Genomic DNA, 17,500 nt, shown 5'->3' with positions numbered 1-17,500 from the left:
GCTAGTTGAATGGCCTACTCCAGAACTAGATGTTGTGAAATTGTTGGGAATTTAATTGATTAACACATCACATAAACTGTTATTGAGTGTTGTTGATACACTGAACTTGTGCCCTCGGAACCAAATCTGACAGCGAGCAGCTTTGGAGTTTTGGAAGTAGGCTGCAGGCAGGCAGCTGGTGGATACATAACTGGCATGCGTAAGGTAATGGTAAGGTAAAAGCAACGACCGAAATGCAGTGTTATAACACGTGTATGAAACGTATTAAATATGCAAACACAGATCCGGTATAAACACTGCAACTCTACTCAACATGCACAGTGTTATAACAGTCGTTAGTCATGGTTATATTAGTTTTGTAACCGTCATACGTCACAGTTATATTAGTTTTGTAACAGTCATAAGTCACAGTTATATAAGTCTTATAACAGTCGTTAGTCATGGTGATATTAGTTTTGAAACAGTCATAAGTCACAGTTATATAAGTCTTATAACAGTCATTAGTCACGGTTATATTAGTTTTGTAACAGTCGTTTGTCATGGTTATATTAGTTTTGTAACAGTCATAAGTCACAGTTATATAAGTCTTATAACAGTCGTTAGTAACGGTTATATTAGTTTTGTAGCAGTCATACGTCACAGTTATATAAGTCTTATAACAGTCGTTAGTCATGGTTATATTAGTTTTGAAACAGTCATAAGTCACAGTTATATAAGTCTTATAACAGTCATTAGTCATGGTTATATTAGTTTTCTAACAGTCGTTTGTCATGGTTATATTAGTTTTGTAACAGTCATAAGTCACAGTTATAAGTCTTATAACAGTCACAAGCAGAGGTGGGAGTAAGTCACACATCACACATATGCAAGTCACAAGCAAGTCTCAAGTCTTAACCTTCAAGTCTCAAGCAAGTCCAAGTCCTTTTTTGTGACAGTCAAGCAAGTCAAGTCATAGCTTGGGTCAAGCAAGTCAAGTCAAGTCATAGCTTTGGTCAAGCAAGTCAAGTCAAGTCATAGCCAAATCATTGAAATTCATGATGATTTACCCATGTTTTCATTTTAAAATAAGCTACAATAGGCTAGTTATGAACTGCTGGAGTTTTATTTGTAACAAACAAATAGACATTGCATTCATTCGAGCCACATAACCTACATCTGAACGGTTTATAGAATAAGATGAATACGAATAAAAATAAATGTATTTCAAGTAGACCTATTATAAAATAGCCTATTATTGTTTCAATATGCCTCAAATATTAGGTAGCCTAAGCTACATCAAATCATGAAAATATATTCAAACAGTTCAAGTTACACCTGTCCTGACCTGTCACATCTCCAGGGAACCAATAATGTTGAAAAAGTGAACTAATCAATCAATCAAATGTTGCCGCCGACGTCACTGCCTAACTTTGACAAGAACGACAGCGCAATGGGTTTTAGGAGGGTTTAGGACCGTCAATGATATCATATTATACATAAGCCTAACATGTGAAATAAGCTACTTTTCTATGCTGATTGCTGGCAGTTAGCTAGGCCTACTTACTGTTGTTAGCCTACTACAAGGCTGTAATGTATGGAACAGGGACGTGTTTAAGAGGGAGGGAGAAAGAGAGACGCTTACTTTAGGTTACATTGGCAACATTTTTTATATATCAAGATTAAACTTAGACAAGAAAATGTTTCACTTTGCCATTTCACACATTTTAACCTAATATGGCGTTAACTAAAAAGCACAATAGATTTAAAGCCAACTCTTAACATGCCTCAAATTTGATGTTAGGTTTCTAACACGACTAACTTCGGATGAAAATCAACGTGGTGGTGGTTATGTCGCCATGTTGCACACTTGCAGACTGCTGTTCATTTCTCCTTTGACTTGTCAGATACATCATCTGTGAAGCCAAACATTATTATGTTTTGGTATAAACGTAGAGCCTTCCATATTTGCAACCTAGCCTACCTCAGTCTGTCTCATTTGATCTGTTGGTCTGTCGCGTCGCGTCACTTGGTACAATGACAGGTTCGCTAGCGTGACACATGCAACAGTACCTAAGCAGTAAAAAGTTACTGTCAAAAGTTACAGTCAACTCCTTAATATCTATGAAAAAAATAAAAAGTCAAGTCATTTGTCTCAAGTCTAAGTCAAGTCTCAAGTCATGAATAGCAAGTCGATAGTCAAGTCGAGTCTTTTATACATGATCAAGCAAGTCTCAAGTCTTAAAAAATGTGACTCGAGTCTGACTCGAGTCAAGTCATGTGACTCGGTCCCCCATGTCTGGTCACAAGTCACGGTTATATTAGTTTTGTAACAGTCATAAGTCACAGTTATAAGAATTATAACAGTCGTTAGTCATGGTTATATTAGTTTTGTAACAGTCATAAGTCATGGTTATATTACTTTTGTAACAGTCATAGTTATATTAGTGTTATACAAGTCAGAAGTTACAGTTATATTAGTATTGTAACTAACAGTCATAAGTCATGGTTATATTAGTGTTGTAACAGTCATGTCATGGTTATAAGGGTGTTATAACAGTCATACATTACGGCTATATTAGTGTCAGAAGTCTGATTACATAAACATTATAACTGATGCCACAACTGCATCCACACTATGTGAAGTCTAAGCTTGATCTTTGGCAATGTTTTGTCAAAAAGAAAGCATGTGAAAGTATTTGAAATGATAAATCTGATTACATTATTATGTAATTTAGCAGACACTCTTCTTCACTCTTCTCCAACCAATTCCAGGGTCCAGTCAGGGATAGGGGCCTTGTTCAGGGCACTACTGGGGATCGGACCCACCACTGCCTGCTCCTCCAGAGCAACCTCTGCACCACCACCCCGTTTCCACATTTCTTATCTTGGGTTACTCCTGTGAGATCCCTTGGGTCCATTAACTCCCTCTCTCTCTCACCCCCCATCTCTTTCTCTCTCTCTCCCCTCCCCCTCTCTATCTTTCTTTTTCTCCTTCTTTCTCTTCTTCTCTTCCTCTCCTCTCTGTCTCTGTCTTTCTCTCTCTCCCTCCGTATTTCTCTCTTTCTCTTCTCTTCCTCTCTCTCTTTCTTTTCTTCTCTTCCTCTCTTCACCTCTCTATCTCTCTCTTTCTCTTCTTCTCCTCCACTCCTCTCACTCTCTCTCTCCGTCTTTCCCTCTCTCTCTCTCCCTATTTCTCTCTTTCTCTCTTATTCTTCTTTTCTTCCCCCCTCTCTCTCTCTCTCTCTCTCTCTCTCTCTCTCTCTCTCTCTCTCTCTGACTACCATCTATATCAGCCTCCACATCACTGCACTGCAGCTCACATTCACAACAAATTACATTTCCACATTCAGTTAGAACCCTAACTACTCCTAACAGCCTTGGAATGATTGGCTTGTCATTTAAAACCATTTCAGAAGGGTCACGCAAGGCTACGCTAGCTGGAAAGCACGGTAACCATGCACTCCAGTTTGAGAACGAATGAGCGAATGAGCTCCCTGCTCACAGGAGCCCAGCGAATCACACTGAGGAGAAATCAATAGTGTGCAGTTCTCATTACGGCATCTTACGGCATATCTTGCATCTCAGAGCTCACGCCTGTGCAGCCCACACAGAGCCGGCTCTGAAGACCTCCACCTGCACTGCAAGGCATCCACCTCCGCATCCACCTCCACTGCAAGGCATCTACTTTCACATCCACCTCCACTGCAAGGCATCCACCTCTGCATCCACCTCCACATCCACCTCCACTGCAAGGCATCTACCTTCACATCCACCTCCACTGCAAGGCATCCACCTCCACATCCACCTCCACTCCAAGGCATCTACCTTCACATTGAAAGTAATTGTGGTGAATATTTACTTAATATTAACTTAGACTGGCAAACTTCAGGAACACTCAGGAATCAGGTTTATTCTGTTACAAGCAGAGATGGTAAAAATGGTCTATGGTATATGTAGGCCATGGCCTCTGGATCAACCTCTCTCTCTCTTTTTCAGTTCTCCATCTTCTAGTTCTTACAATGCAAGTTAATTACTTTTGTATGGGTTAAACATAGAAAGAATTGGCGCCAAAAAAAATCCCACATGGTTGGTTCTCCAGATGGCATCAGACACACCTACTCACACCTACTTCACACCTATCTGAATAGCATGAGGAGAGATATCTTCTATATCAGAAATATCACTTATATAATGTTCCAAACATTCTCACAATGAAATCATTACAATCCTTGTACTGAGACTATTACAATGATACCAAACATGAATATATTTACATTTCATGACATATGGATTCAGTATAGCAAGGTAACATCCTTTGTCTTGTGGATCTGATAGCCCTTGGAACCAGTACATTAGCATTTCTTTGGGGGAGGGGAGGGTGCCTTTGTTTAATGCCAAGAGGGGCCACATGGCTAACTAAAAGTTTTGAAACCCTAAAATAATTGCTATCAACATCCACCTCCACTGCAAGGCATTCACCTCCGCATCCACCTCCACATCCACCTCCACTGCAAGGCATCCACCTCCGCATCTACCTCCACATCCACCTCCACTGCAAGGCATCCAACTCCACATCCACCTCCACTGCAAGGCATCCACCTCCACATCCACATCCACTGCAAGGCATCTACCTTAACATCCACCTCCACTGCAAGGCATCCACCTCCACATCCACCTCCACTGCAAAGCATCCACCTCCGCATCCACATCCACTGCAAGGCATCTACCTCCACATCCACCTCCACTGCAAAGCATCCACCTCCGCATCCACATCCACTGCAAGGCATCTACCTCCACATCCACCTCCACTGCAAGGCATCCACCTCCGCATCTACCTCCACATCCACATGCACTGCAAGGCATCCACCACCACATCCACCTCTACTGCAAGGCATCTACCTCCACATCCACCTCTACTGCAAGGCATCCACCTCCACCTGCACTGAAAAGGCATCTACCTCCACATCCACCGCAAGGCATCTACCTCCACATCCACCTCCACTGCAAGGCATCCACCTCCACATCTACCTCCACATCCACATGCACTGCAAGGCATCCACCACCACATCCACCTCCACTGCAAGGCATCTACCTCCACATCCACCTACACTGCAAGGCATCCACCACCACATCCACCTCCACTGTAAGGCATCTACCTCCACATCCACCTCTACTGCAAGGCATCCACCTCCACCTGCACTGTAAGGCATCTACCTCCACATCCACTGCAAGGCATCTACCTCCACATCTACCTCCACTGCAAGGCATCCACCTGCACTGCAAGGCATCTACCTACACATCTATCTCCACTGCAAGGCATCCACCTCCACATCCACCTCCACATCCACCTCTACATCCACCTCTACATCCACATCCACAACCTCAATTTGAACCACACATGCTGTGTCAGTTTAAGTGTTCTGTGTTCACACGTTCAGTGTGTGTTGGTTTGAACTGCACATGCTCAGTATGTTGGTTTGAAATGCAAGTGCTCAGTATGTTGGTTTGAACTGCACGTGCTCAGTATGTTGGTTTGAACTGCACGTGCTCAGTATGTTGGTTTGAACTGCACGTGCTCAGTATGTTGGTTTGAACTGCACATGCTCAGTATGTTGGTTTGAACTGCACATGCTCAGTATGTTGGTTTAAACTGCACATGCTCAGTATGTTGGTTTTAAACCATACGCGCGCAGCCCCTTCCTAAAACTTCCTTTTCTCAAACCTCTACAGTTTCAAATGGGAAGCGCTACATGCTCTCTACAGGCAGGGAACGGTGTTCAGATACATTTACAGGGTCTCTGAAATCACACATCAGTGCTTTAAGACCTCAAACCATAACTGGTCTTTCTCATTTTAAACATTGATTGCGCTTTTGTTCCGTGCAGGCTACTGTTTGAATATTAATAAGCACTGGCAAACAAATTCAACAAGTGGTTCCCTCAATGTAAAATATCAATCTCAGAATAAATGGCATGTTTAAATATTAATTATTTCTCATCAAACCCAAAAAGCTCCCCTCAGGATTACTCATTTAAAAGGCAGAGAACTGTGTGTTTGACAGGGGCTGGTGTACGTGTATGTATCGTGTGTGTGTGTATGTGTGTGTGTGTGTATGTGTATTTGTGTGTGTGTGTGTGTGTGGAGGGTTTGTGGTGTGTGTGTGTGTGTGTGTGTATGTGTGTGTGTGGAGGGTTTGTGGTGTGTGTGTGTACTTGTGTGTGTGTGTATGCACCTGCAACAGTGGTTGCTAATGATGCAGGTCTACATGAATTATTTATAATCATTTTTGCCAGTTTGATTTCTTTTCTTTGGTGCCAGTGTCAATCTGCTCTTATGGAGCTGAAGCTGTGTGTGTGTGGTGCCAGTGTCAATCTGCTCTTATGGAGCTGAAGCTGTGTGTGTCTGTACCGAGGCCATGTGTCTGTGTGCTGTGTGTGTACTGAGGGTGTGTGTGTGTATGTGTACTGAGGGTGTGTGTGTGTATGTGTGCTGAAGCTGTGTGTATGTGTGTGTGTGTGTGTGTGTGTGTGTGTGTGTGTGTGTGAGGCTGTGTGTGTGTGTGTGTGTGTGTGTGTGCTGGAGAAGTGTGTGTATACATGTGTGCTGAAGCTGTGTGTGTGTGTGTGTCTGTGTGTGCGCTGCAATCGTGTGTATGTAGGAGGAGGCAGACACATTAACACTCATATTTCACTCAGATATTTTTCCATTTGTTTGAATCGTGTTTCCAATTGACTTTCAAATGAGTCTGTGCTCATTGCAGATGTTGGGCCATTGGCAGAGACCTGTTCGTGTGTGTGTGTGTGTGTGTGTGTGTGTGTGTGTGTGTGTGTGTGTGTGTGTGTGTGTGTGAGTGTGTGTGTGTGTGTGTGTGTGTGTGTGTGTGTGTGTGTGTGTGTATGTGTGTGTGTGTTTCTGTGTGTGTGCCTGTGTGTTTGTCAGGGAAAATCAAATTGCCTGTGGGCTTGCTGTGTTATGTCAAACACAGTGTTGAACGTTATTTTAAATGGAAACTGAGTCCAGATCCCCATTTACAGATCTGACATCTGTTTACAGCAACACTTAACAGCACAGCATTGAGCTACAGGTGAATCTGTGATCAGGTTAGCGTTAGCTTAGCTCTCAGCACAGCATTGAGCTACAGGTGAGTCTGTGATCAGGTTAGCGTTAGCTTAGCTCTCAGCACAGCATATGGCCACAGGTGCACCTGTGATCAGGTTCGCGTCAGCTCAGCTCACAGCACAGGTGCCATATGAAGTCATTAAATAGGTCAGAGTCAAATACCTGGACCTGTCTGATGTTCTCTGGGTTCTCGGTCCTGTAGTCTCTATGGCTAAGTTATATGCTCTCGCTAGCTACATTTGGGTTCTAGGTTCTCACTGGCTGATGTTGTAATCTGTGTTCTCTCAAGCTGAGGTTGGGTTTTAGGTTCTGTGTTCTCTCTAGCTGTGGGTTCTAGGTTCTGGTTGCTCACTCCTGCTACTGGCGTAATAAAGCAGAGAGGCTTGCCTGACTGTAAGGGGAGGACAGAGCACGTTGACAGCAACACTGGAAACTACGGTTCTGACAAGGCTTTAAAAGCCTAACGGGTCTCTGGGCGGTTCTGTGAGCGTGCCACTGAGCAGCTGTCTCTCTGCCTCGGGCTCGGAACCCTGACCCACTCCTGCTGAGCCCACTGGGGCACCGGCTGCAGGATCTGGGCTTCAAATTAGCATAGCGCTAATGAGGCCCATTCGGCTCACAGAAAGCTAATCAAGGGGAAATGTGGACATGACACTTGCCTTGCAGATGTTAGACTTAGCATAATAACTCTGGAATTCATTTTTTGGATGACATGTGCATCTAAAGTAAAGAGAATAAATGTAGCTAGGGCAGACACCAGCAGAGGGGGCTGTGTGCAGCACGTGATGCTCACCAGCAGCACACACACACACGCACACACACACACACGCACAGTCGCACACACACACGCACGTACATGCACACGCACACGCACATACGCATACACACTGGCAGCGGCACGCAGAACACACACACACACACACGTACATGCACACGCACACGCACATACACACGCACACACACAGCAGCAGCACACAAACACACACACACACACACACGCACGCGCATGCACACGCATCATCTTTACACGCAGCATTAATAACACACACACACACACGTACATGCACACGCACACGCACATACACACGCACACACACAGCAGCAGCACACAAACACACACACACACACACGCACGCAAGATGCACATACAGACGTATCGCAATGCAGCGTACACACACACACACACACACACACACATGCACACGCGACACGCACACGACATACACACGCGACACGCACGCCGCGATGCACACGCACGCACACGCATTAACGAAAAGCCACACACACACACACACACACACACACAGCAGCAGTGCACACACACACACACACGCACGTGCATGCACACGTACACGTACACGCACATCACGAGTGCGCACACACACACACACACACACACACACACACACACACACAGCAGCAGTGCACACACACACACACACACACACACTTCATTTACAAAGCACGCCAAGATGCACACGTGACACGCACACGCCACAAGCACACACACACACACACACGCATAGTCAGACACACACACACGCATCGCACATTACGCACACACACACGCACACACACACAGCAGCAGCACACAAACACACACACGCACGCGCATGCACATGTACACGCACACGCGCGCGCACACACACACACACACACACACACACACACTCACACAAAGCAGTGCACACACACACACACACACACACACACATACACACGTCACAACAACCATCACCCAACCAAACACACTTCACTGGGTTCAGTAATGCATCACCATACTACACACACTTCCCTCTCTCAGTGGACAGTACAACCCCATTTGACCAGTGCTTAGCCACAAATACTAACTCATGCATTCACCTATTCAGTGACCGAAGCACTGACTAAAGCACTGTGTTGTGAAGCATTTACTGGCATTCCTCAGAAGCTTATCTGAGTGACCAGGCCTGAGAACGCATCTCTCTCTCTCTCTCTCTTGCTCTCTCTCTCTTGCTCTCTCTCTCTCACACACACACACACACTGTCGGAGTAGAGCAGTTTACTCACCAAACATTGACTCCAAGAGCAGTTTATTTACCAAACTCTCAGCCTTCCACCATAGTTTATTTAGCAGACCTGATACACCCACTGAACAGGGAGCCGGACACCAGAACCAACTGACCCAAGAACTGACCACAGAACAGCTGACACAATTTAGGCCCGGATGCAATGAATCAGGCCTAAACCTATTAAATACTTAGCACAGGGACATGGCCACAGACACACACACACACATACACACAATCATGAAAATGAATTAGAGTGACACACAGATGTGCAAGAATGAATTAGCTTGAGTGTGACACACACACACACACAGACACACACACACACAGCACATACAACAATGAATTACTTAGAGTGTAGAGCTTTCACAGACACACACATACACACACATAAACACACACCCACACACCATGCACACAACAGTGAATTACTTAGAGTGTAGAGGATTTGTACGAACACACACACACACACACACAGACACACACACACAGACATACACACTCGTGGAAATGAATGAGCTGGAGTGTGTGACACACACGGATGTCTCTGGTACCTAATTAATCACGACACACTCTGAGCAGCCCGGGTTCCCAAGAGACAGAATCAGAATGAGACAGAGAGAGCGCCTGTGTGTGTTTGTGTATGTGTGTGTGTGTGTGTGTGTGTGTGTGTGTGTGTGTGTGTGAGAGAGAACGAGAGGGAGGGATAAGGGAAAGCAGCACACACAGAAGAAATGAATCAGAAGGATGTTAGAGAGAAGAGAGGAGACAGATAATGAGAGAGAGAGTGGCACTGGAAGGTCTCTCTCTCTCTCTCTCTCTCTCTCTCTCTGTGTGTGTAGCTATTTAGTGCAGTTTCTCAGTTTCTTGTGTCTTTATGCTGATGAGCATGTGGTTGCGAATTTCCACGTTTGACAACTGACATATTAAAGTGTTCCACATGTCAACAGCAACATGTCGGGGGCTAATGTGCTGTAGATTTGTGTGTGTGTGTGTGTGTGTGTGTGTGTGTGTGTGTGTGTGTGTGTGTGTGTCGTGTGTGTGTGTGTGTGTGAGTGTGTTCCACATGTCAACAGCAACATGTCGGGGGCTAATGTACTGTAGATTTGTGTGTGTGTGTGTGTGTGTGTGTGTGTGTTCCAAGTCAACAGCAACATGTCGGGGGCTAATTTACTGTAGCTGCCAGTTCCTCAGCGTACTGCATCAGTGTTTTTGACACACTCATAGACTAGGATGGCAATCAGATCATAGACTACTACTAACACACCAACCAATCAGATCACAGACTACTACTAACACACCAACCAATCAGATCATAGACTACTGCAATCAGATCATAGACTACTACTAACACACCAACAAAATCATAGACTAAGGAAGACTAGGATGGCAATCAGATCATAGACTACTACTAACACACTAACGAAACTGTTGCTGTCTATGCTCTACTCATCAGTGACTTGACAATGTAAACACACATGAGTATATCTTTTAAAAGAAACACACACAAACACACACGCACGAACACACTCTCACACACTTAGACACACACACACACATAGCAAAGTAACCACAAAGGAGAACCAAGACCATTTTAAAATGAATATGTCTTTTAAAGAAAAATACAGCCATCGTGTCCTCCCTGTTGCTGTAATTGCTCTGTGCTTTGATCGACCTATTGAAAAGCATTTGTAATTGTAATTGCGTGCATAACCGCAAGTCTAAAGGCCTCATTCCAACTGCCTGTCGTCACGGCCACACACCCACATCATTCGCCTCTGAGGAGCGGCCATGCCTCGCGGATCTCCTGCTGTGACATCATTAACTCCGCCGCTGCGTTGCGCTGTCTGATCCACAGTGGACCCCGTTTCCGGTCTCGGTGCAATAACCAAAATAGCCACCTCGAGTTTGCACCCCTCACCACACCCTCAGGCTCATCTCCTCCTGAACTGATATTATATTTATAAGGAGTTGTGTTGCAGTCTTTGGTTGTGCTTAAAGACGTGGGTGTCTTTGGGCTTATACAGTGTTAGGGTGTCTGGTTGCTGTTTTTTTCCCTTATCACATCAAACTCTTACCTCCAAGATTATCGTCCGTGAGATATGACATAATTATTATTATTATTAAACTTATTGTAAGCGTACTGCAACAGCATTTGATAATCATTGACAACTTGACAAGGCCGATGAGGATGTGATTGAAAATCGGGACTGGAGCTGTCCCTAACGGGACAAATCAAAATCACCCAAAAATACGGGATGTCCCAGACAATTCGGGACGGTTGGCAACCTTATGACACCCGGTGATACACAGGGACCGGTGGTTTGCTACATGTCTGACAGTTGCACAAGCGTATGGACAAGCACACTCAGGACTGAGGGTCAATGAACACAGGTAGCTCGCTGGCACTCGGTTTTAAACTTATGTAGCCAAGAATGTGGCACAGACTGTGCGTAGTAAAGCACACATCTGATCGTGATTGTAGTCCTCAGTGAACAGCGGCAGCTTGCTGGCGCGGCAGAGTTCTCACATGGGCGAAGCTGAAAGCACAGAGCAGGCTATGGACCAACTGGTGACGTCCAGACTACAGGCCTGTCCATGTTGTTAAGCAGGGGTGTAGTGGAGGCTAAACGCAAGTAAAAACAGTTTATCCACCACTAAAATATTTGAAATAGAGTTAATCTACCTCTTATTAGAGTTTATCCACCTGTCAAAAGAGTTTATTCACCAATTGCAACTTCAAGTTTTAACATTCAAAAATTACACTGTATTATCCACATTCACAATATGTACTGTACACCCATCAACACTCTAGGAAACATTTAATACCATTGGTATTGTTATAAACATTGGACAATAACCTCCACCATCATCAATCATGTTCTTAATGGCTTTTTTACAAATCCGATACCGCATGGCGCAGTCTACCTCACCGTGATCACAGAATTCATAGTTTACCCACCTCTTATTTTACCACTACATCCCTGTTGGCAAGGTAAACTTTTCAAGACACAGCCTTCTTCAAGAACAAAGTGATCATCACATGAGGGGTCATGTTCATGCATTACTGAATGGGCCTACCAGCCCAGGGTACCGAAGACTCAGAGGGCCCTTAAGCTTCTATATGAAACCGCTACTATGTCCTCTACCCCTGATATCAGTCAAATAACATGAGTTATGTTATTCACCCCTGATATCTGAATGGGACCCCTCAGTCAAATAATATGGGCTATGTTATTCACCCCTACAGAATGGGTTCCCTCAGTCAAATAACATAGGTGACGTTATGTATGATATGTCATAAAAGGGTCCCTCAATCATATACCATGGATTATGTTATTCACCCCTCATATCTGAAAGTGGCCCCATCAGTCAAATAACACAGGTTACGCTATGTGGAATATGTTATAATACGGCCCCTATTTAGTTTAGCAAACAGTTATAGTGTGCACATCCCACCTTCTGGCAGGTGCAGGACAAAAGAAAACTATCCTCAATTGAAAAAATATAATGTCTGCAACCATCAAAACATAGGACTAGACAGGAATGGGCAAAAATACAGCAAAATGTATTGTATAAAATATAAAATACCCTAATTTTAAGTGTATGAAAATAAACTACAACTGAACAACTACTGTAAGCATGTCATGTATCAAAATAAAATACTGTTATTTTGTATTTTGAAAATACTAAAACATAGGTTAAAGGGAGCATAAAATCACTGACTCTGTGGATAAAGTGGGCAGTGTTTGAGTGCAACAGCCTTTCTCTGCCTACGAGAAATGCCCTAAATCTGCAAATAATACAGAGAATGAAATCTCTGTCATCTGTGAAGTCTGTCAATCCATGCCCAGAATGATATTACACTGTCACTAATCATCACCCTTTTAGTTGTTTTCTAACTAGCTGGGTACTGTGTGCGCTAAATGGGTTAGGCTATATTGACACCAATGGCCATATGGATGATACATGAGGCAACTTTTTGAGCAATGTTGCAGGGAACCACATAACAGTTTCCATGTGTTCTGCTGATTCAAGAAACTGACGGTTAAAGTTATCAAGAAACGGATGATTAAAGTTCTCAAGAAACTGATTGCTAAAATTCAATTCTAAAGATATATAACCTGCACATTACACATCTTAACCTACACATTACTCATCACACTACTAAGTCAGCACCAGTCAGAGGCTACATTCATTGCACTTTTATGATGTCATCACATCACCAAAAGTAGGTTTACCAAAAATATTTGGCAAAATGTCCAAACTACAAAAAAACACACCTATAAAGTATTTTGAGGCATTTTCTTCAACCCAGTCAAATACAAATTACAAAATACTATTTTATATTTGACATTTTCACAAATCCCCTGTACTATGAAAGTTCAGTAAAACTGCCAAATGTACAGTTTTTGACCTATGCACAAATAGTTCCTATTTTGACAATGTTTGGATTGGGTGATTTTTTTCTCACAGATTGCCTAGACTACTGTATAAGGGCCCCCTGTGTTCCAGAGTGGAATTCACCTTCAGCTGGACATATGCATTCATTGACTATTTGTTTGTCTTGTAAACAAAAACATGTATTTGTTAAGTTACAAATCAGGGTTTGGACAAACATTCCACAGCCAGCAGCAAATAATGGTAACAGACTAACGTAACATAACCAGAACAGCAAACACCTGGCTAAAACTTTGGGGGAGGCTAATATATAAGTATATAGGATACTTATATACTTCATATTATGAGTTAAAATGAAACGCTATCTATTATAGTGCAACAACACACAGAAACTGTGTCATGTCTGAATACAATGCACCGGTAGCACTGCTTTTCACTGATCAATGTGAAGAGAACATGCTGCAACAAAAAGCAAAATTATAATTTCATTGATTTGCCTTTTTTCTAATACTTATCAGGGGAATAAAACAATGAGAATATAATTGTGTCACATTACAGCAAAATATAGTGGTCATCTTTTTGCTTAACATCAGAAGTTCTAGTGGCACCTTGAATGCCGAAATCATGCCAGCAACAAATTAAATCTGTCCAATCACAGCTTTATTTGTCAGCTTTATCAGACAAAATAATGGTACAAAAAACGAATTATGTAATTATGTTGGTGGTCAGTTTAGCCTTTGTTCTTATACAGTATATTTCCCGCTACTAGCCCATGGTACATTTTAAAATGTTAACTGACTTACCATAGTCTATTCAGAGATGGCTTGCCACAATGAAAAGGCTAACTGTCTTGCCATAGGAAACGGCTTGCCATATTATCCCCTCTGTGTTGCATCTCATCACGGAGACCCTCGCTGTTTTTGGTGAAGTCTCACAAGCGTCGCTACATCGAAGCAGGTGTTGGAAACACGGGCTAAACATGGCTTACGGATATATCTCCAGTCTCCTTCTGTGGACCACCTTGTCGGCCGTTCTGTTGACAGGTATGTTTTTGCCTTTGGGTTTCATCGTCTGAATGAAACACCATCAGGGTTTTCCGTGGATTTCTGTTGATGCATGAAGGAGCTTGCGAGCGTGGCACCGTATCTCTGCGCATTGTCATAGAGCTGTTATTTGATGAACGTCTCTGGTAAACAGTTCCCTGATATAAGTCGCGGAGGAAGTTTAGATGAAAACTTTGCATTTTAGGGAATGAGAAAGCGGGATTTGCACTTTACAACAAAGGCACCGGAGTGAACGGATTGGCCGGTCAGCGGGCATGCAGCTGTTATTAGTGTCGTATTATCCTCGAGCGACAGTTTATATAGTCCGTCTTTCCTTTTTAATCAAACCTATTCTGAATAGGCTAAAACTTCACGCAGGATACAGTCAAATGGCTTTTGACATTCCTTCAGCAACAAATTATGTTTTAGATCGTTACGTTGTAACAATTGTTATGATTCATTAAACCACTTTGAGCTGTTCTACGAGCCATCGTTTCGATGGAGGATCTAATGCTTTAGTTGAAACTTATGTCCCTTATGCCCCCTGTCCCATATGGTGAGGTTTTTAATAGCAGATGTTGTTTATGATTAGTGGATTATAGAGATGAGAGGCGGCGTTGTGCAGGGAGGCCTCCGAAACACAGCGAGTCTTTCAGCTGCTGCTCAACCCATGTGGTGTCTATGCAGTGTGCGCGCGCTACCGCAGCATGCTTCTTAGCGCAACCACTTGTTACAAAAAGCCTTTTGAACCTTTGTCGATGCATCTCGCTTGTGTTTACACTTGTAGATACGACCTGTCCTTATCCATCTACCTAACGAATGGCTATCTTTATAGTTATAAGTTCAACCCAGTATCGTGGAGTGTTAGAAGCCTCGATCGGAGGTGCAGAATCGCCGTGCACTCGGTCGTGAGCTCCGTAGCCTCCTGACTCTTGTTTTTGAATGAAACGCTGGTTCAGTGGATCAGGCTCTGTGTGATGCATCGTCGATCAACTGGCGCAGATTTTACATTGCGTGGTTCTTCAAGACGAGAGTAACAGTGAATGGGGTAGCCTACATGTCGATGTGGCAGCCTGTGTGGTCGAAGTTTGTGTTGGTTTTTCTGTTAATCATTTTTGACGTTCATCCGAAAGTCTTGAACATGGTAAAATGTTTATTTTAGGTTTTGTGTGCGTGTTTAACGCTGCGACCCAGAGACATTGGTAGGGTAGTCCATGGTACAACGGTAGCGGATATTGCGCTTTGTGTGTGTGTGTGTGTGTGTGTGTGTGTGAGGGAGAGAGAGAGAGAGAGAGAGAGAGAGAGAGAGAGAGATGCGCTGAAGCAGGTTAAGTTGCAGTGGCAGTGATGTTAACGCTGTTATAGTGACGGGAGAATGCTTTTGTACGGTTCGGTTTGGTCGCCCCACACACAAAGGCTGTTTGCAAGTAGGCTATGAGTCGCCCATTGCAGCGATACTTGTAATGTTTTCTGCCAATAGGATGTTTTCAAATAGGGGATTTGGCCCAATGCTCTCCGAGTTTTTTCGCAAAATTGTTACTGTGATCAACTCGTAGCGAGGGCTCACATCCATTTGGTTTGATGGTTGTCAAAGTTTAATGGTCGGTGGTTCACAAGGCAGAAGATGCCAGTGTTTTAACATTGAATTCACATAATTGCATATAACCTATGAGTAACGCGGTTACAGCAAGGGCTTTGGTTACTCAGCCATATCGGTTATGGAATTCATAAACGTTAATGACAAGACCAACACAGACTGTCAACAGGTTCGCTGCTACATTTGGCCATACAGGGCAGCTGGACTATGATTCTATAGGCCTCATTTGCCAGCACCGCGGAGCGTCCTAAAGGAATTAGGGATGCGTTTGAGCCCTTTATCTGGTTTTAGCTTAACAGCAGCCTTTTGTTATTGTCGTCGTCGTTTTCGATGAAGGATTTATACCTTCATTCTCCCCTGTTTATTTTTCGCTGACCACAGCAATGTGACATTATATTAGGAGTAGGCTTAGTCAATTTGGTGTAATTGCTGTTATAACACTGGCCATTGTTACTTAGTTTCAATATTTAACTGAGACTAATATGCCTTGGTTATTTATCAAATGTTCTATTCAGTTTCGCTAAACAATTTCTCATTCTGTCGTGCTCTGGAAGATCAGTCCGACGACGAATATGTAAATAATTAATGGCACTCACAAAAATAGAAGATGCTGAATATTGCAGTGCTGAGTTCACTCTGGTTGTGCACGATAGAGACGTTTTCGGGATGGAATAATAAATGATGACTCGAAGACAGAAAGAACATCACTTTTATCGTATAAAAAAGGCTTTAAACAGAGGCGCACTGTAACTGGCTGTGTCAGCACGAACCACGGCGCTGTGTTCCTCAAATGTTGTTGTCGCGCGGGTCCTCTGTTATTTTAATTGGGAGATAATCGCTTTAAATAGAGATTTGGTTATTTGGCATGCTACCTCTCCCCAAAAATTAGCCTATTCTGAGATCTATCTGTGTGTGTGTGTGTGTGTGTGTGTGTGTGTGTGTGTGTGTGTGTGTGAGTGAGTCCGAAATCGGATTACCACCCAATCTTTTGTTAGTCTTAGTCTTTTGTGAGTAGCCCCTATTAAGAGTGTCTTTAAGAAAACACTGAAGAGGGTTTCCTTCTGTGTGTTAAATATACTTGACCTCTCACACAGATTTGGATTTTGGTGCCATAAAACAAAGGGTGACCAAATAGTGTGTTTGCCCTCCTGAGCTCAGCTCCAGAGGTTTGAAGCTCATTTCTCTCTCCGTGTGCGTGTGTCTCACCATCTCACAGCAAGTTATCAGAGTATCCTATTCCCTAACCTCTAGTGTTCTATTCACCCATCTTTCAATTCCTCATTACACACACACCCCTCCATGTTTGTGTTTCC

At 43.4% G+C, this 17,500-nt stretch overlaps 1 protein-coding gene across 4 annotated transcripts in view; it reads left to right on the top strand.

Annotated features, from left to right (window-relative positions):
- Window positions 1–14,448: 14,448 nt before the first annotated feature.
- The window catches only part of LOC125290968 (cell adhesion molecule 1-like), a 123,452-nt gene continuing 120,400 nt past the window's right edge, over window positions 14,449–17,500 (top strand). For all 4 annotated transcript variants that reach the window (XM_048237449.1, XM_048237452.1, XM_048237451.1 and 1 more), the window contains exon 1: window positions 14,449–14,590. In XM_048237449.1, coding sequence (XP_048093406.1) covers window positions 14,527–14,590 — 64 coding nt within the window. In that variant the 5' untranslated portion in view covers window positions 14,449–14,526. The remainder of the gene's footprint in view (window positions 14,591–17,500) is intronic.

Source organism: Alosa alosa, chromosome 2, assembly GCF_017589495.1.
Source record: "Alosa alosa isolate M-15738 ecotype Scorff River chromosome 2, AALO_Geno_1.1, whole genome shotgun sequence".
Classification (NCBI taxonomy): Eukaryota; Metazoa; Chordata; class Actinopteri; order Clupeiformes; family Clupeidae; genus Alosa; species Alosa alosa.
This window is presented reverse-complemented; position numbering and strand designations above follow the sequence as displayed.